The sequence below is a fragment of the Armigeres subalbatus genome, unplaced genomic scaffold (assembly GCF_024139115.2).
Source record: "Armigeres subalbatus isolate Guangzhou_Male unplaced genomic scaffold, GZ_Asu_2 Contig491, whole genome shotgun sequence".
Classification (NCBI taxonomy): domain Eukaryota; kingdom Metazoa; phylum Arthropoda; class Insecta; order Diptera; family Culicidae; genus Armigeres; species Armigeres subalbatus.
In genome coordinates this window covers 246,242-267,637 of record NW_026943251.1, presented here as the reverse complement: position 1 = coordinate 267,637, position 21,396 = coordinate 246,242, and the positions used below count along the sequence as shown (strand labels likewise).

At 42.6% G+C, this 21,396-nt stretch overlaps 1 protein-coding gene across 1 annotated transcript in view; it reads left to right on the top strand.

Moving 5' to 3' along the window:
- Window positions 1–15,750: 15,750 nt before the first annotated feature.
- LOC134204270 (sodium-coupled monocarboxylate transporter 1-like) overlaps window positions 15,751–21,396 on the top strand; it is a 36,788-nt gene continuing 31,142 nt past the window's right edge. The window contains exon 1 of the mRNA XM_062679094.1: window positions 15,751–16,283. Within this exon, the coding sequence (XP_062535078.1) occupies window positions 16,075–16,283 (209 nt within the window). The 5' untranslated portion in view covers window positions 15,751–16,074. The remainder of the gene's footprint in view (window positions 16,284–21,396) is intronic.

Sequence of the window (21,396 nt, the reverse complement as noted above, 5' to 3'; positions counted from 1 at the left end):
GTTTTGTTTTAGTTTTGACATTTAATCGAGTCGCTCAGGTCTTTTCGGAGCCATTTTAAGGGGCAAGCCAGAGTAAACGCAACGAGCGATGCGACGCGACGCAACTCACGTAAAAGAATAACAATCATTATCAACAGACTGGCAAATTGCGCTGTCGCGTTGCGTCACATCGCACGTCGCGTTTACTCTGGCTTACCCCTGAGGTGCCAGTTGGAAAAGAAAAAAATCCGAAAGTACCCTTTTTTTTTTGGAAATAGAGTTTAATACCCACGGCAAATGCTGGGTAAAGCGTACCATTGGTACTTCGCGTAACTGAAGGAATAAAATAGACCCCATCTCGCGGTCCTTAGTCTATTACCCAGCAACTCCCATCCCTACCTCCCCGTTGTGCTGGCCGGGATACGAGCAACCTTAGGGAAGATCGGGAAACCAACCCCGCTGGGAACACAAATCGACCACGTTCTGATTGATGAACGGCTCTTCTCGGACATTATCGACGCTAACATCGTGGCGCTAACATCGACTCTGACCACTATCTGGTGATGATGAAACTGCGCCCAAAACAATCCGTCATCAACAATGTCCGGTACCGACGACCGCCGCGGTACGACCTAGAGCGACTAGAGATACCTGATGTCGCCACTGCATACACGCAGTATCTCGAGGCAGCGTTGCCGGAAGAGGGTGAGCTCGATGGGGCCCCTCTTGAGGACTGTTGGAATACAGTCAAAGCAGCTATTAACGAAGCAGCGGAGAACAACGTCGGGTATATGGGAAGAAGTCGACGGAACGATTGGTTCGACGAAAAGTGCAGACAGATTTTGGAGGAGAAGGACGCAGCGCGGGCGGTCGCGCTGCAGCAAGGTACCCAGCAGAACGTGGAACGTTATAGACGGAAGCGTAGACAGCAGACCCGCCTTTTTCAGGAGATGAAACGCCACCTGGAAGAAGCGGAGTGCGAGGAGATGGAACAGCTGTGCTATTCTCAAGAAACACGCAAGTTCTATCAGAAGCTCAACGCATACCGCAAAGGCTTCGTGCCGCGAGCCGAAATGTGCCGGGATAAGGATGGGAGCATCTTGACGTACAAACGTGTGGTGATCGAAAGGTGGAAGCAGCACAACGAAGCAGCACAACGAGGAACATTTAAATGGCGCTGAGAGTACAGGCAGTGAAAGTCAAGGCAGCGGAAGAGATGACTACGTCAGTTCAGTGGAAGATGGAAGATGAGGGAAGTTAAGGATGCCATCCAACAGCTAAAGACCAATAAGGCAGCTGATAAGGATGGTATCCGAGCTGAGCTCATCAAGATGGGCCCGGAAAAGCTAGCCACTTTCCTGCACAAATTGATTGTCAGAATCTGGGAAACTGAACAGCTACCGGAGGAGTGGAAGGAAGGGGTTATATGCCCCATCTGTAAGAAAGGCGACAAGCTGGAGAGTGAGAACTTTCGAGCGACCACCATCCTTCATGCCGCCTACAAAGTGATATCCCAGATCATCTTCCGTCGTCTGTCACCATTAGTGAATGAGTTCGTGGGAAGTTATCAAGCCGGCTTCGTTGACGGCCGCTCGACAACGGACCAGATCTTTACTGTACGGCAAATCCTTCAAAAATGCCGTGAATACCAGGTCCCAACGCACCATCTGTTCGTTGATTTCAAGGCGGCATACGACAGCATAGACTGCGTAGAGCTATGGAAAATTATGGACGAGAACAGCTTCCCTGGGAAGCTTACCAGACTGATCAAAGCAACGGTGGATGGTGTGCAAAACTGTGTGAAGATTTCGGGCGAACACTCCAGTTCGTTCGAATCGCGCCGGGGACTAAGACAAGGTGATGGACTTTCGTGCCTGTTGTTCAACATTGCGCTAGAAGGTGTCATGCGGAGAGCCGGGTGTAACAGCTGGGGTACGATTTTCAACAGATCCAGTCAATTTATTTGTTTCGCTGATGACATGGACATTGTCGGCCGAACATTTGCAAAGGTGGCAGAACGGTACACCCGCCTGAAACGTGAAGCAACAAAAGCTGGACTGGTGGTGAATGCGTCAAAGACAAAGTACATGCTTGTGGGCGGAACCGAGCGCGACAGGGCCCGCCTGGGAAGCAGTGTTACGATAGACGGGGATACCTTCGAGATGGTCGAGGAATTCGTCTACCTCGGATCCTTGCTAACGGCTGATAACAATGTTAGTCGTGAAATACGAAGGCGCATCATCTGTGGAAGTCGGGCCTTTTACAGGCTCTAGAAGAAACTGCGGTTAAAAAAGATTCGCCACCGCACCAAATGTGTCATGTGTAGAAGGTAGCTAAAGCCGGAAGGGTACGATGGGCAGGACATGTTGTAAGAATGCCGGACAGCAACCCTGCAAAGATGGTGTTCGCACGGGCGTGGAGCGCAGCAAGCGAGATGGGCAGACCAGATGCAAAACGACTTGGCGAGCGTGGGGCGTATTCGAGGATGGAGAGATGCGGCTCCGAACCGTGTATTGTGGCGTCAAATTGTTGATTCAATGTTATCTGTTTAGATGTAGCAGTTTAGGGGCAGCAGGGACTATGTCCAAGGGCTTGACGATCCCTCCCCAGGCCATCTGCGAGTTGTGGCGCCTACCTAGGATGTGGTGGGGTTTGACAGTGGGCCCTGTTAAACCTCTATAAAAAGCTGCATGTATCCGCAAGTAGGCTCCGCCAAAGCGACAGTGTGCCGCTCAAAGCGCACAAGCCCAAGTCCTGGTGTTAGGTGGGACGCTAAACAGCCCTGACACGACGGCCCTCCGACGAGACAGGAGGTTTGCGCAGGCCCAATAAGCCGCCCTTAAAAACAACTATTACGAACGACATAGAAGATAATACGACTCGATACAATCGGCAACGACTTAGGCGACGAATAAAGGATCACGATTGGAAGCTTGGAACATGAAACTGCAAGTCGCTAGGCTTTGCAGGTTGCGATAGGATAATCTACGATGAATTACATCCCCGCAACTTCGATGTCGTAGCGCTGCAGGAAATCTGCTGGACAGGACAGAAAGTGTGGAAAAGCGGGCATCGAGCGGCTACCTTCTACCAAAGCTGTGGCACCACCAACGAGCTGGGAACCGGCTTCATAGTGCTGGGAAAGATGCGCCAACGCGTGATTGGGTGGCAGCCAATCAACGCAAGGATGTGCAAGCTGAGGATAAAAGGCCGTTTCTTCAACTATAGCATCATCAACGTGCACTGCCCACACGAAGGGAGATCCGACGACGAGAAAGAAGCGTTCTATGCTCAGCTGGAGCAGACATACGATGGATGCCCACTGCGGGACGTCAAAATCGTCATCGGTGACATGAACGCTCAGGTAGGAAGGGAGGAAATGTATAGACCGGTCATCGGACCGGATAGTCTACATACCGTATCGAACGACAACGGCCAACGATGCATAAACTTTGCAGCCTCCCGCGGAATGGTAGTCCGAAGCACTTTCTTCCCCCGTAAGAATATCCACAAGGCCACATGGAAATCACCTAACCAAGTAACGGAAAACCAAATCGACCACGTTCTAATCGACGGTAAATTCTTCTCCGACATCACGAACGTACGCACTTACCGCAGTGCGAATATTGAATCCGACCACTACCTCGTCGCAGTATGTCTGCGCTCAAAACTCTCGACGGTGATCAACACGCGTCGGAGTCGTCCGCCGCGGCTTAACATTGGGCGGCTACAAGACGGTAGACTAGCCCAAGACTACGCGCAGCAGCTGGAAGTGGCACTTCCAACGGAAGAGCAGCTAGGCGCAGCATCTCTTGAAGATGGCTGGAGAGATATTCGATCCGCCATTGGAAGCACCGCAACCGCTGCACTAGGCACGGTGGCTCCGGATCAGAGAAACGACTGGTATGACGGCGAATGTGAGCAGTTAGTGGAAGAGAAGAATGCAGCATGGGCGAGATTGCTGCAACACCGCACGAGGGCGAACGAGGCACGATACAAACGGGCGCGGAACAGACAAAACTCGATTTTCCGGAAGAAGCAGGAAGATCGAGACCGTGAAGAGACGGAGGAACTGTACCGCGCTATCAACGCACGAAAGTTCTATGAGAAGTTGAACCGTTCACGTAAGGGCTACGTGCCACAGCCTGATATGTGTAAGGACATAAACGGAAACCTTCTTACGAACGAGCGTGAGGTGATCCAAAGGTGGCGGCAGCACTACGAAGAGCACCTGAATGGCGATATGGCAGACAACGGTGGCGGTATGGTAATGAACCTAGGAGCACGCGCTCAGGACGCCACGACTTCCGGCTCCGAATCTCCAGGAAATCCAGGAGGAGATCGGTCGGCTGAAAAACAACAAAGCCCCTGGGTTGACCAACTACCAGGAGAGCTGTTTAAACACGGTGGTGAAGCACTGGCTAGAGTGCTGCACTGGGTGATTACAGAGGTTTGGGAGGATGAGGTTCTGCCGCAGGAGTGGATGGAAGGTGTCGTGTGTCCCATCTACAAAAAGGGCGATAAGCTGGATTGTAGCAACTACCGCGCAATCACATTGCTGAACGCCGCCTACAAGGTACTCTCCCAAATTTTATGCCGTCGACTAACACCAATTGCAAGAGAGTTCGTGAGGCAGTACCAGGCGGGATTTATGGGTGAACGCTCTACCACAGACCAGGTGTTCGCCATACGTCAGGTATTGCAGAAATGCCGCGAATACAACGTGCCCACACATCATCTATTTATCGACTTCAAAGCCGCATATGATACAATCGATCAGGACCAGCTATGGCAGCTAATGCACGAAAACGGATTTCCGGATAAACTGATACGGTTGATCAAGGCGACGATGGATCGGGTGATGTGCGTAGTTCGAGTTTCAGGGGCATTCTCGAGTCCCTTCGAAACCCGTAGAGGGTTACGGCAAGGTGATGGTCTTTCGTGTCTGCTATTCAACATCGCTTGGGAGCGAATAATACGAAGGGCGAGGATTGACACGAGTGGTACGATTTTCACGAAGTCCGTCCAGTTATTTGGTTTCGCCGACGACATTGATATCATGGCACGTAACTTTGAGAGGATGGAGGAAGCCTACATCAGACTGAAAAGCGAAGCTAAACGGATTGGACTAGTCATCAACACGTCGAAGACGAAGTACATGATAGGAAGAGGCTCAAGAGAGGTCAATGTGAGCCACCCACCACGAGTTTGTATCGGTGGTGACGAAATCGAGGTGGTTGAAGAATTCGTGTACTTGGGCTCACTGGTGACCGCCGATAACGATACCAACAGAGAAATTCGGAGACGCATCATGGAAGGAAATCGTACGTACTTTGGACTCCGCAAGACGCTCCGATCGAATAGAGTTCGCCGCCGTACCAAACTGACTATCTACAAAACGCTTATAAGACCGGTAGTTCTCTACGGACACGAGACCTGGACGATGCTCGTGGAGGACCAACGCGCACTGGGAGTTTTCGAAAGGAAAGTGTTGCGTACCATCTATGGTGGGTTGCAGATGGCGGACGGTACGTGGAGGAGGCGAATGAACCACGAGTTGCATCAGCTGTTGGGAGAACCATCCATCGTTCACACCGCGAAAATCGGAAGACTGCGGTGGGCCGGGCATGTAGCCAGAATGTCGGACAGTAATCCGGTGAAAATGGTTCTCGACAACGATCCGACGGGAACAAGAAGGCGAGGTGCACAGCGGGCAAGGTGGATCGATCAGGTGGAGGACGACTTGCGGACCCTCCGCAGACTGCGTGGTTGGCGAAGTGCAGCCATGAACCGAGCTGAATGGAGAAGTCTTTTATGTGCAGCACAGGCCACTCCGGCCTTAGTCTGATGATAAATAAATAAATTAGATGTAGACTAAATAAATGAAATAATGGAAGCAATCAACAGTCAAGAGAAAAACAAATCGATAACTCGTTAATCGTTTAATTACAAAAACCAGGCGTATCTAGAGGGAAGGTATCTAATCATGTTCTAATCCTGTTGTATCGGCTATTAGGCCGAATGGTCATTAGGCCGAATTAAGTAGAAGTAAACAGTGAAAAGTCTGTTCTACTTTCTACTTCTTTCTTTTTTTGTTTATCCCTTCTCCCTTCTCTCTTCTTCTTTCTTCTCACTTTTCACTTCTCACTTCTTGCTTTTCACTTCATCTTCTCACTTCTCTCTTTAGGGTCAAACACAATGGATACGTTTGCGTGCCGTCCCATGGGAAAACTGTCAAAACGCACCAATTTCGTTTCTGTCAAAACGACCCATTTCTCCCTCTCTCTCTCTGTTTCAATCCATCTAACGAATCGGATGTTTCCCCAGATATCCTGACGCTCGTTTTGGGCCATTCCAGCGTCTCATGAATTAGCCTAATGAGCTTTGCCGGACAAAGAGTCACGGAATTTATCAAAGATTTGTCGCAGAGTAAACATCAGGTCGAAAATAAATTCGAGATTGTAGCTTGTATAATAAATATATATAAATATTTATTCAATTATACCTTTCTATTGTGCAGATCTGTGTGAATCAACGTTATACTAACACCTAGCACTTACCATCGATTCCGATGCCAAGTAGAGTTTTCAAAGTCAATCAACCTTTCTTTCTTTACTATCGTGGCTTGCTTTTATTCATTCACCAATTCTTGCCCTCCACTACAGTTCTAGAAGAAGAGTAACGCCATGTGTCACGCTTGATAGGCTCATGCTCGTTTGACACGCGCATTTGTATGGAACTGACAGATGATTCGGTTCCAATTTTGTCACTTGGTGACACTGCTACAGTCTGGATTCGCTGGCTGAGCCACAACCTTGACCCAACTAACGAATTCGTTTTTTAGTTGGGTCAACTGACAGCCATTTGAACACGTGTATTTTGAACATCACAAATGATTTCCAGTGATGCCCATTCCCGTCTTCTGTGTTTACATTCAATTTCGACGTAAGGTTCTTTTTAGTTAGGCCATAACCTAACCAGCGGAGGCCCAACTAAAAAGTGACCCAAGTATTAAAATCTCAATCAGCGAATCTCGACTGTATTATACTCACTGTGCCCTCCACTATCTATCTTAAGGTGCTAACAGTCTCCCCCGGGAGAAGTGTGCTAACGTCGGTAACCTTCCGGAATTCCACAGTCCTTGTCATGTGGTGCCAGGCGTGTCATCGGTCATATCATCGCCCCTAATCTGATCTGTACAATAGGATGTGAAATCAGGAGGACAATTCTCGTCCCCATCCGTTGCGCTTTGTTAGGTCAGCGACAAGCACTAAGTCACCCGTTGCTAAATTTCTGGATTCCAAGTATTCTACTAATCACCGCATCCAGAATACTTCCAGTTGGAAGTTGATCATCACTCAAGATCTCCCTAGGATTTCCTTACGTATCGGATCGATTGGTTGATTCTAAGTTATATCGGTCTGCTTCACACAGTTTCGATTTAGAACTCAGCACCAAGAAGTGGTTTAGCGTGAGTGCTTTGTCTCTTTCGAAATGAGTGGCAAATACTTCACAGGCCTTGAGTTCACCAACCTCTCAGCCTCCATGACGTACTTTGGATTCCGCAAAACGCTCCGATCGAAAAGAGTTTGCCGCCGTACCAACCTGACTATCTACAAAACGCTTATTAGACCGGTAGTTCTTTAAGCGGACACGAGACATGGACGATGCTCGTGGGGGACCATCGCGCACTGGGAGTTTTCGAAAAGAAAGTGCTGCGTACCATCTATGGTGGGGTCAAGATGAATACACCACTAGGTGTTCCAATCTGCCAAATTCACGATTCAGCCATCTTGGATTTTAGTATGGGAGAGCCAGCCGGTTTGTTTATGTTTTGCACCGAAAATGAATTTTTCACCCCCGCCTTCTTCTCGTCCATAAATTGGGCAGGCTGCAACACCTAGCTGTGTATTCATCTTGGGTGGGGTGCAGATGGCTATCGGTACGTGGAGGAGGCGAATGAACCACGAATTCCATCAACTGTTGGGAGAATCATCCATCGTTTACACCGCGAATTTGAAGCGCAAAACATAAACACACTCGGTGGCTATTCCATATAAAAATCCAAGATGGCTGAATCATGAAATTGGCATACTACAACACCTGTTTGTATTCATCTTGAGCAGGATCACGGCATACAAAATCAAGGCACTATCGACAGGTATGTAAACATCAATTTTCGTTGTAAACCATTGACGTCACTGCTATCGCTGCTCAAGACGAAGCAAGCCAACGCTCTACGATTCAATTTGGCCTACTTTTGCATTCGTTCATACTGCGATAGCAATCTCGTCACTTTTGAACTGCCATTTTCTTTACGAACCTACCTTGTTTTTGTATACCAGTGAGCTAGACGCGCTTGTTGAAGGGGTGCCATCAATGGAATCGCTGGTCTCACTCGCCGAATATTGCAGTATACGAAGTCGCGGTTGATTCTCTTGACTACCATACGAAGTCTCGGATAACTGAACAACTGACGGATCTCGTTGGCTACTGTTCTGCATTTCCGTGATTGTAGCGTTGATGATAGTGGAGGGTGCCTTTGGTGGATAATGCGACAATCTCGTCCGAATACGACTCACAATGGAACATTGTTTAAATATAGCAATTTCCGTTGCGTGAAGTTCGGGTTGTTGGAACTATCCGGCGTATCTCGTCTGTATTATGTATGAACCGCAAAGCGCACGCCGTGGCATTTTGCAGTAGATTCCAAGCAGGGTATACGGACTGTGTTGCAAGACGGATGTACAAATCTCTCCAGAAGTGGAAGTTGGCCAATCTCTTGAACGTGGTCATTCGCTGTCCAGTACCCATGGGAGTCTTGGTCTTTGAAACCACTTACTGTCATGGTATAAATATGGACCGCTGTCCTATTTTGTTGCCTCATGCACTGGATTGCTTCTTGTCGTTACCCACCGTCAGTCGGTGACTCTAAACGACACGAACTGTCGATAACTCCGAAGATCGGCCTTAATTCTCGACAATGCTGTTCTGGAGTATGTCCAGGAAACTACTCTGGAAACCAAGATCTTATATTTTTACGAACTTCAACTACCGTGTGTCTAATACGCACGCTTGCAGTTCCAGTCTGCGAATCGACCATGCTTTCAGCGGCAATTAGACAGCAGTTTGGTTCTCCGTATTTGTCCACCGTTCGTAGGTTTGTCGCATAAGAGTACGCAGTTTCGCTATTGTCTACTCATACACAGGGTTTCGACTTTTCGTTTCAATGAGACCAAAACAAGCGTTTTTCGGGCCAAGGGAGAACCTTTTTTCGTTGTTTATATTGAGGATCATCTTTCACCCATCAATCTTTCTCCAGATTTAGCCTGGGAAGATAAACGAAAATCTTGCCTATTAGATGCAAATCCTTTCTCGTTTTATCTCTTTTACCTGTCACTCACTTTTCGCGAGAATTATCGCAGAACAATTACAAAATTGTATGGCCGCGCCGGGATTCGAACCCAGAATAGTAACAATAATAGCTGTAGCGATGCGCTTACTCTAGCCACACCACCACGCTATCTGTATGAAAGCGTCAAGTTATTTAGTCCACATAAGCTACTACCATTCGCATTCATGGTGCCACGAAAAGACTCGAATACGAAAAAAAAGGGCGGCAATCGAAGTGAGCGAAAAATGGTTATCATTCTCCAGGCTGTTTTTCTTTCCCGAAAAGCGATTTCTCCCCGAACATTTTCATGAGGGAGCACCCTGTGCTCCTGCAATAGATAGATAAAATAGATAAATTTGACTTGACATAAACACAATAGCAATAAACAATTGTGTTCTTGCTCGAACATTAGTGAGAAACATGTTCCAAGGTTGTTTTATGACTTTTTGCAAATTAACCCGAATGACTCGCGAAGCTTCACGAACATTTTCAGGGGTTCGTCTTTTTGTTTTCTCTGCGAGTAGTAGGAAGGATTTGCCGTACAGTAAAGATCTGGTCCGTTGTCAATACGTGTTCAATACTTAAATTTGTTAATTGATTTAAATGTTTGAAAGTTCCCTGATTGTGATAGATATTCTCTGATAATTGTTGTCAATACGTGTTCAATACTTAAATTTGTTAATTTTTTTAGATGTTTAAAAGTTCCCTGATTGTGACAGAAATTCTCTGATATCACGGTGCAAAGTGAATGCACCTCGGATGTTAAGCCGTTAGGTCATAGTTTTTGACCTCTAGTTTAAGGATCTGTGTCGATTGAAATATTTCATCGGTGAAAATTAGACTTTTTTACCATTTAAGGAGATAGTTTAGACCTGAAAATCTATCCTAATTTTTTTTTTTTTTTTTTTTTGAAGCAAGTTATATAAAATCCAGGTATACTACATTTTTTTTCCTGACGCTTCAAGGAAAATTTTCATATAAAAACATTTTTCATATGATGAAAGTAGCAGAAGTTATACTAGAAATATTGTTGATACCGAACATATATTTCATTTTTCGATAGCGAATTCTTGTGTAACTGCTATCTCATACGTGTCTATTAAAACACCAGCAACCCTGTACCACTTGTTACCATAGAAATAGAATTTAACGCTGGACAGGTCAAGGAAGATGCTCGATTATATTTCAATTGTGTTCATAATCATCTTCTGGAAGGAGAAGAGTATGACACAATTTTAGACAAAACCCCCCCTGCAGCGTTACATTAGCTGGTGGGATTGGTCTACCAAATTTTCGGCCCTGTAGCACAAAAACCATCCAGACAAATCTGAAGTCTGGATAACAGAGGTCAACGCAACTCATCACGCTCAACTTGGTTCCACTGGGTGTTACTGCCGAAGTCTTTCAGTAAAACGGGGTGTTTTGAAAGGAAATTATTACAAGGTATTGGACAGTCTACCACAGGTAGTTGATTGCTGTTTTAGTTTGTTGGACTTCTATTCAGATGCCATACGAGCTTTTTGTGACAGTTGGATAGCAGCCGGGCTACCAATCACCGAAAAATTTCTTATTTTGAAATTCCATGTTCTTGAATTTTGTGAGCGCATCACAGGGAGGCCTTACAAAGTATACGGAGCAAACAACGGAAGCCATCCACAAAAATTTCTATACTATCTAGCAAAACTACAAAGTGCCAGATAACCATGAACAGTATGCAAGTAAACTGTTATTCACGGTGGTAGCATATAACAGTGGTCACATAATGCAGACATCCATTGAGGTTCAATCAAGTTTGAAATACAGAACATAAATACTACTTTGAACTAGTGCGTAGTTTTAACTTTTTTTGTTTTGAAATGCTATAGAGTGATATTATGTTCTTAAAATTGATAATACTTCTTCTTGTTGGCATTACATCAACCACTCTGACATATGCCTCTGAGCTTAGTGTTTATTTAGTACTTCCATAGTTATTAACTACAAGGTTTCTAGTCCAAGTTACCATTTTTGCATTCGTATATCATGAGGCTACGATGATACTTTATGCCCAGGGAAGGCGAGAATATTTCCTAGACAAGACCGGGAATCGAACTCACCCACTTTTTGCATGGTCTTGCAGTGTAGCAGTGTAACTTACCACACGGCTAAGGAAGGCTCCAGATCTATTCATAATAAACCGTAATAACATTTAAGACTGGCAGTAATTTTAATATAACTTCTACTATTTTCATCATATGAAAAATGTTTTTATATGAAAATGTTTCTTAAAGCACCAGGAAAAAAATGTATTACCTGGATTTTATATAAATTGTTTCAAAAAATTTAAAAAAATCAGAAAAGGTTTTTAGGTTAAAAATATTACCTTAAATAGTAAAAAAGTTAAAATTTCACCGATGAAATATTTTAATCGACACAGATCCTTAAACTAGAGGTCAAAAACTATGATCTAACGGCTTCACATCCGAGGTGCATTCACTTTGCATAATAGTTGCCTTTAAACATAGCGTGATAATTCTTCCAGGTAGTAGTCACCCTGTAGAAATTCTGGAAAATTCCGAAGAACTTTCCATGGCAATTTAAAAAAATTAAAATTCCCGCTGAAAATTTCTGGTGCAAACTTCAGCGAGTTTCCCGTAAAAACTCCTTAGAGTCTCCCGTGGATGTTCCGAAAAATGGTCAGTGTAAATTTGCCAAAATATTTTGTTGAGTATTCTGGAGTACAAAATTTAGAACAATTTCTCATGAAAATTCTGAAAAGTTTCGCATGCAAATTTTGAATTATTTTCCCCTGAAATTCCAAGCAATTTTCCTTGCGAATTACAAAGAGCTGCAAAGTAGTCCCTGTGGAAAATTCGAAAATAATTTCCAATAATAAATAGGGGAAAAGACGGCTTTGGCAGGTTTTGTTCTATTATTGTCAAGGGGGTTTTTGTCTACCAAATTTTATGAAATTTGGCCACAATATTCTTTGATACCGCCATCGGGGGTGACAATGGGTCTGGGGGTGAGAATGGGTCATCGCTCTCACCGGCAGCGTGGAGGTCGGATAGCAAAATCGTTCAAAAGGTCTCTTATATTTTAGTCTTCTTGCTTACAGATACATTCAATCTTTTCTCCAAGCATTCTAAGTACTTGAAACAGTGACCCATTCTCACCCCCATTTGACCCATTGTCACCCCCGACGACGGTATGCAAAGAAAGTTTATGTCAAATTTGAGCATAATCAGTAATAAAGAAAACCCCTGACAATAATAAAACAAAACCTGCCGAACCCGTCATCCCCCTATTTTGGAAAAAAAATCTGGAAAAGATGCTCCCGTTGACGTCTTGAAAATATCCCGAAAAAATGAAAAAAAAATCTTCGAGAACGTTATAAAATGGCTTTTAAAATGGCTTTAGGCGAGACGCCGAAAACCCCGCCGCCGCCGACTAAAATTCTGACAAACGCCGCCGCCGCCATCGGTTTTCGGACAGTCGCACACCTCTACTGGAGTCTGTCCAGGAAACTACTCTAGAAACCAAGATCTCATATTTTTTACGAACTTCAACTACCGTGTGTCTAATACGCACGCGAATCGACCATGCTTTCAGCGGCAATCGGACAGCAGTTTGATTCTCCGTATTTGTCCACCGTGCGTAGGTTTGTCGCACAAGAGTACGCAGCTTCGCTAGTGCCTACGAATACATGATATTTGGAACTCTGGTAGGTTAGACCGATGGTTAGACGGACACGAGACCTGGACGATGCTCGTGAAGGACCAACGCGCACTTGATATTTTCGAAAGGAAAATGCTGCGTACCATCTATGGTGGGGTGCAGATAGCAGACGGTACGTGGAGGAGGCGAATGAACCACGAGTTGAATCGGCTGTTTGGAGAACCATCCATCGTTCATACCACGAAAATCGGGCGACTGTGGTGGACCGCGTACGTAGCCACAATGTCGGATAGTAATCCGGTAAAAATGTTCTCAACAGCGATCCGACGGGAACAGCGATCAATCAGTTGAAAGCAGACTGCGTGAATGCGACGTGCAGCCATGGACCGAACTGAATGGAGAAGACTTTCATTCACTGAACAGCTCACTCAAGGCTTAGTCTGAGAAAATAAAATATATGATGGATAAACCAACAAAAACAAAACTAAGAATAAATTAGCACACGTGATTTTGTATGGACAAAACTTTATTCTATATTTAAAGTATAGATTTATATTTCTTTTAAATATATCTTTATTTATACTTCATAGTCGGAAAATTGATCAATTAACTTACTCCATTCGAAATTGGTATCACCATTCAATAAATATTCCAAAAACATTAAGCTCATTCTCCTGAGCTATCTGTACTGGTACAGTAGCCTATTTAGCGTATGACAATTTCCAACATTCATCTCACTATGAACGTCATCGTCGTCATCCTATTCCACATCCAACATTTCCACGTATAAACATCCACGTTTACTCACCAACTACAAGTTCGAAATATTTCAGATACAGTAGCGGACATCAAAAATGCTTGAAATCCGTCCTCATAAGTGAAAAAATTATAAAATTCGTTCGCCATTCAACATGGTTAGTTCAAGTTCACCTATGGTTTAACTTAACACTTCTATTATGCATGTTTTATTTTAATTTTGGAGAATTTCGTTAAAGAACTATACGCCCTTTAATTCGATACATTTTCATCGTGAATCGAAGAAAACAAGCATGTTGAGAAACAATGAAGTGCTATTCTATCAGGGTTTTCAAAAATCGCTCTCAATAGACAACGAACAACGATAAAAGAGAGGCAAAAACTGTTCCGAATCATAACAAGCCATGATAACAAATTTATCAAACTAGTAGACAAGTGCGAAAAAACAGAATCGGATAGGCAGCCCCCACAGAAAAATGGTGATTCTCGCTTTGTTTTCGCTCATTTCGTGTTGATTACTGCACAGCTGTGTAGAACAAGTTGAAATGCAGCTTCAAATCCAGTGCTCCCGCATTTGGAACTTTCTAAAAGAAATTTACCATGGGGTATAGCCTCCCGAATCACTTCTCTATGATGAAAACTTGCGAAAAAAGCCTCTCGCGGGATGCTACATATCGTATATGTATACATAGATGATAAGTTTGAGACTTGCTCATTCTCTTTATGATTCAATCCCTGTATTCTATTCAGGCTTCTCATTATCACAATTGTTTGTATGATTGCTATGCTTGCCACTCCCCTTTGCATGGATTTAAATCTTGTGTGATAATTACAATGACACAATATGCCCAGTAGAGATGCTAATCCTAGAGTTCCTGATCCTAGATCGAACCAAGAAGCTCGCACTCGCCATCTGCAGGCAAAAATTAAGAGATCGAAAATACAGATGTATCTTCTTTGGTTATTAAATATGAATAAAAAAAATAATAGGATGAGAAAGTAATGTCCGCTACTGTACTTTCGTATCTTTTATCATTCGTACCATTATCACTACACGCTACCGTCTGCATTCATGGTAAATATTGCTTTTACGAAGGTAAACAACGTCTGTAATGTGCATGACACACTACGTGACATGGGATCAGCACACCTCCATTATAAAAACACGATTATTACAATCCCCTACCCGAACAGTGCTAAATCAGGTCGTCTTTTGTCACATTTTCCAGTTTTACAATGGCACGATCAACGTACATACTACATATTGCGATTCTTAGAATAGTTTGCAAATTTTAATTGATCTCTAGTATACGAAAGCCGTTATGCGTAAAATGGAAAATAAGTACAAAATGCTATCATCACATCGTTTGAAAAAGTAGCTAATGATACATGCTTATTACAAACAAAAAGTAGATCTCATCGCAAAAGATTTAATTGTAACATAGTTTGTTCTGCTTTAGCGCTGCCTAAATTTCTCCACGATCCTGCTAGCAACCGAAATAACCTAAAAGAGCAATGATCTTATCAATGGAATGGAATATGAACAAATCTACAAAATACGCCACCTTGTCCCGGAAAGCTAATGTTTATACCTATCCAATGAATGTCACTCTGTATTCTTCTTCTTTTTTCGGACTCTCGATTCCTTATAGCTTTTACAATAGCATTACTTCCCATTTAGGGCAAAACCAGCCCCAGGATAACCTATCATGATTTCCAATTTCATAAATAGTAATTGGTATTTAAATTTCTCACAATCATGTACATTGAATAGGATTTCAAGCTCAAATACATTTCCCCGCGTTGTTGACCCGAATACACCCACAAACTAAGCTAAGGATAGTCCCAAAAGATACCGCCGTCGTTTACCGACCGTTGAAGTACCTAATCTCGCGTCTTTTGTATCCCCTGTTATAAATGATATCTCGTTAAAGTGGACGCTCATCTGCAGCTTCTGTGTCAGTCGAGTGAAGGAACTTCTCCTGAAGCCGTGGTGGCGGTGGCCAATTTCGCAGATAATTCAGAACGCATTCTATCAAACTAAAGAGCGAAATTCCTACGCCTTCCGTCCGCGGATAGATGAGATTTGTCCAGTCTAAAAATAATCCCCGCATAATCAAATCATTTAGGCTATCGTGGTTAGTCTCGTGCGTAGTTCTGCTAGTTGACAAGATGTTCTAAGCGGAACGCAACGTGTGTGCAGCGTGCAGTCGGTGATAGTTTTCGGTTGTGGTGCATTTCAGAATAGGTATTTTCGTAGTATTTTTTCAAAAGTGCACTTAATAACCATGGAAAGCCCACCGGAGGAAATCGTGCAAACCAGACTGTGGTTCAATACAATCGATTATGTGATATTTTTTGCGATGATGGGAATGTCGGCGTTGATCGGAATATACTACGGATTTTTTGCCAAGCAGAAGCAGAACAACACTGCCGAATATTTGCTTGGGAGTAAGCAGATGAAAGTGTTCCCGGTGGCGATGTCGTTGACAGCAACGTAAGTTTACTGTGATATGGGAGAAGCCTAAGCTTATTCTCACCCGCACGAAGCAGATCCAAACACTTCGGTGATCGCTCGATTGCTCTGCACACTCCCAAAACTTCATCTCAAACGTGATTAGTGACAAACAAATAAGTGATAGAAGAAATTGGATTTGCCAGGCTTAACTTGAGTTAAACATTCATATTCTAGAACAGAGAGATACCTGATACAGATTTGATAACATGAATACGCTAAGAACATGCTTTTCCATTTTTTTTTCATTGTAACTTTTAATCAAACAATATTTCAAGATATACAAATACAAACTTGTCCAATTTTTAATTCATTAAGGTATTCATCAATGTTTATGGTCGAATGATTACATGGAAATATTTTATATTCAGAGTTTAAAGATTAAAAGTTTTATCTAATAGTTTTAAAACTATTATCATACACCAAAAGATAAATTTTGTCTAGATCACACGTCATTTCATAAAATTGTTGATAAGTTATCTTGCATATGAAAGGATTAACCTTATAATAAAAAAAATGTTTGTTCAGGAATGTGTGAATTTTTTTTCGGTTGTTCGAGAAACTACATATGTACAGTGGGTCAAAAAAAAGATATTTTAGTTACCAGATAAAGATTGTCGCTGTCGTCGCTGTCCGTAACATCTTTTGCTGGCTAGGATAGGGAAGCGATTTGACAGCTTGGTACCCAACATATTCCGGACAGCAAAACAAAGGGAACCGAAGCGACAATCTTTATCTAGTAACTAAAATATCTTTTGTCCAAAAAGTATTCGTCTAGCTGCATATTTTTTAGTAAAATGTAAAACTTAGGCGTGATAGAAGTGAAATCTGAAAACTTTCTTCTAAATTTGGTAGAAAACTTATCAACACATGATTATTATTAAAAAACAAATAGAAATTTCAATTACTTTTTCTGGTATGTAGAGAATTTCTAAATTTCGTCAATTTCGCTCGCTCGAAAAGTATTGGTCTATTCAGAAAATAATCGTGTGAAACACGAATATAATAGTTTTATTCGCATGTAGTGATGTCTAGCAACATTTTTGTCAATATTCAATGACAGATCAAATAATGTTTTTGTTTTGTTTGAACTTGGCGCGGGAAATAGAAGCACCATGTGTGGGAAAAGTAAAAAGATGAGCCCAATTGAAAAAAAAATTCTACGCCTGCATAATTAGTGCAAGTTGACTTATGACTTTGCAAGAAATGTGGGAAGACCAAGGGTAGCAAGAATTAAACCATATAATTGGTGATTGATCGCATCAGCGCCTCAAAAATCTATCAAAACAATTAACAGAGTGGTCGTCAGCGATGGTAAACTGATAACGATGAACGATTTATTGCGCGGAAAATACAAAAAAAATCCTTAAAAACGAGTTCTCCCATATAGGCAAGCGAGTTGGAGAGAAGAAGTGCTCAGATATGAACCAATACGAACAGAAATACCTGTGAAAAGTATGGGTATAATGGGCGAGTATCACGGAAGAAAATTCAAGTGAGCCATCAAATTATCAAAAACAGCTCGATTTCCGCTAAAAATATCGCTGGAAGAAGGATGACTTTCGGAATCAAGTCATGTTAACTGACGAAAGCAAATACAGCATATTTAGATCAAATGGCCGATGTATGGTATGGCGGAAAAGGAATATTGAGATACAGCCGCAGAATCTCTTTTGAGCAGTAAAGCATGGTGGGGGCTCCGTCATGATCTCTGAGGTGCTTGAGCGCAACCGGTGTGGGAAAATTTCACATTATTGAAGGAATTATGTATCACAAAATGTTCATCCGCATTTTGAAAGAATATTTGAACGCCAGTGCTGAGAAATTGGGCTTACAGGGAACATACATCTTACGGGGTGATAATTACCTCAAGCACACAGCCCGAAGTACTAAGCTGTAGCTACTCTATAATACCCCAATCAACTCAAAACGCCTCCTCAGATCCCAGATATAAATCCAATTTAACTCCATTGGAAGGTTCTGGACGACAAACTTTTCGTGAAATTCGTGAAAGTCATATATCGAACAACAATGAATTGAAATTAGTGTTGAAAGAAAAATGGAAGAATATTCCGTCCCCCATGACGGCTAATTTGGTCAGTTCCATGCCACAAGAACTACAGCCCGTCATAGCCCATACACAGGGGAATCCAACGAAATATTGAATTCCATTCTACAACTCCTGTTTTCGTTTCAAAAGCGCGCTAAACCTGAGAAGACAAATACTTTTTGAGCCCGTTTTTAATGAATTGCTATGTTTTGTTACCTTTGTTATTGTTATTGTTTTATTTTTCTGTTTGATTTTTAACAATAAAGATGAATTGATTCATTTACTACACAATGTAATCGATAGTTTTATTTTTTTGAGCTTACTAGATTCTATATTTGACATTTTCTAGAAAACATACAGCTAGACGAATACTTTTTGGACTCACTGTATGTGCTGTGCACGCACTTTGAGAAGCATTTGAATCATTTGTTTGAGAAACTGCATAAGTCCATTTTACACTATTTCGAGAAAACAACAAAAAACTGTTTTTGAACAAACTCGCACCGAATCTTTCGATTTCTTCGATACAGATCAATAGTTTTTGGCAAAACTCAACACCCTGGGGCACTTTCAGTGCGAAAAATTTAACCAGTACTCCATAATTGCTCTTCAAAGTACGTGGACATATGTAGTTTCTCAAACAAACGAAAAAAATTTCATACATTCCTGAACAAAAAATTTTTTTTCGTGTTTTTTGCCAGAATACGTATTTTTGGACGAGGATTCAGAATATATAAAAATTTCATTTTGGCCAAAAATGTTACATATGCAGTTTCTCAAACAAACGGTTCATTTATGGAGTATTGTTGGAAGTTTTTGAACAGGGAGTGCACCAGGGTATTGAGTTTTGCCAAAAAATATTGATCTGTATCGAAGAATTCGAAGCATTCGGTGCCATTTTTCTCATAAGATTTTTTGTTCACTAATTGAACATTATTCGGCAACTCGGCCGTACGAAAATCATTTGTTTATTAAATATCTTGGCTGTGCATACGAGATGCACAGCACATGTTTCGAAATGGTCAAATTGTCATGAAATTTGCGAAAAAGAATCCACGTGTCTTGAAGGAACTCGAACCTTGAACCCTCAACCTCCTGCTCTCTAGATAGACGTGATAACCCCTACACAACAAGGCCACTTAAGGACAATCCTCACGGAATCCAAAACTAAAAGCACTCGAGTTTTCAAGGGCACCCCATTCAAAACGAAAACTACGCACAACTGTCATTTTTATTATTCCATGCATGCTGCTACGCAGCAAAGCTTAAATAATAAAAATGACAGTTGTACGTTGCTTCCGTATTGAGTGTCGTGCCCTTTAAAACGCGAGTACATTTAGTTTTGGATTCCGTGAGGATTGGTCATGTTTGCGGAAAAGTCATCAGAATCCGAGTACCAACTTCCACCGCGGTTAGCTCTTTTTTGCAAATTGAATATCTTTCACCAATTTTCTGGCTACGCCACTGTTTCGTATGCTTGATTTGCCCAATCACCCACATGTGCTTTACTGTTGTATATCCACAGTGAAGTGAGCCCACATTGTTTATTATCGAGAACATCACACTCTATGACCCCAGCACGGTGAATCAATCACACTCTGCTGTGCCAAAGACTTGCTTGGCTAAAGCATTTGATGAGTGTGGTTGTTCTACGCAGCAGTCGCAGAGCCGACTCGCCGCCATCTTCGAAGCCAAATACTCGCCATCTTCGAAGCCTATTTCTCGGCCATCGTTGGCTGGTTGGCCCCTTTTCCAATACCCGCCAATCTTTCATCGAAGCTGCAACCGAAACCTGGGCAAGCCAGCCCGCTGATGAAGGTACACGACTTAACCAACGATGTGCATAAAGTTCGATCCACTTAGTATTTGGCCGTTTCTTTCCAATTACTGGTAGCCGTACCGAGAAGTAAAATACATCACATCGTTGCGGAAAGTTTGTTTAATTTATGGTGAAAGTTTCATCAGTATTGATGCTTACGTTCAAAAGTTATCGAAAAAGGAACGCGAGAGATGGGAACAAATTTTGCACACTCATGTTGGAAATCCAACATGGTCAGGAGGTATAATTTCAAAGTATCTAAAATTAGCGAAATTGACTGTAAAAACTGTCAAACGTTATCGGGAAACACTATTGTTGGATCGCGTGGAACAAAACAATCGTAGAAGTGGAACATACGACCAGAAATAACAAGTGAAAGTCTGCAAAGCAGTTCGGAACCATTTTGGGATTTCCTTGCGTGATTTAGCGAAAAGGATCACTGCGCCGTACAGCACAGCTCAAATAATCTGTCGGCGTGAAGGTTTCAAGTCGTATGATGTCAGTAAGCGTCCCTGAAATAGAACCTGGTTGAAAAATACCGCGCAAGAATTCTGGGCGAGCAAGTTCTGACGAAATACAATTGATGTATTTTGATGAGCAATGAAATTAATATTAAATCTGACTTTCATTCCCCGGACACAAGTTTTACCTTGCCAAACGGAAGGGAAATGCCCCAGGAAAATTCAAATATGTATATGCAGGCAAGATTTGCCACAAATTGATGGTATGTCAAAGCTTCTGCAGTTGTGGAAAGATAACTAAAGTTTTCATCACTGGAGCGACCATAAATGGGCAAATATACAAAGAGGAGTGCCTTCAGAAGCGATTTTTGCCATCCATTCAATCACACGACTGTCCGGTGTTGCTTTGGCCTGACTTAACAAGCTGCCATTACAGACAGGATGTAATGGAATGGTATGAACCGAATGATAATGAATGAAATGGTGCAAAACAATCAGAAAACCATCTTGTATGGAGAAGTGGTGTGAAAAAATGACAGATTAAGTTGACCGTTCTACTGTGCAAAAAATAACGAGTGGTATTGAGAGAAAAGGCCGAGAATTCATCCGAAATGCATTTTCCTTCAAAGTTTATTAAATTCCCTGTATAATAAAACCTGACCCACCTTTTTATGAACTTTTTCGGCAAAGAAATGTCTAATTTCGTGCGGCCAAATTCAGTGGATCAAGCTTTACACCCAACCGGTGGTTGTTAGATTTTCTAAC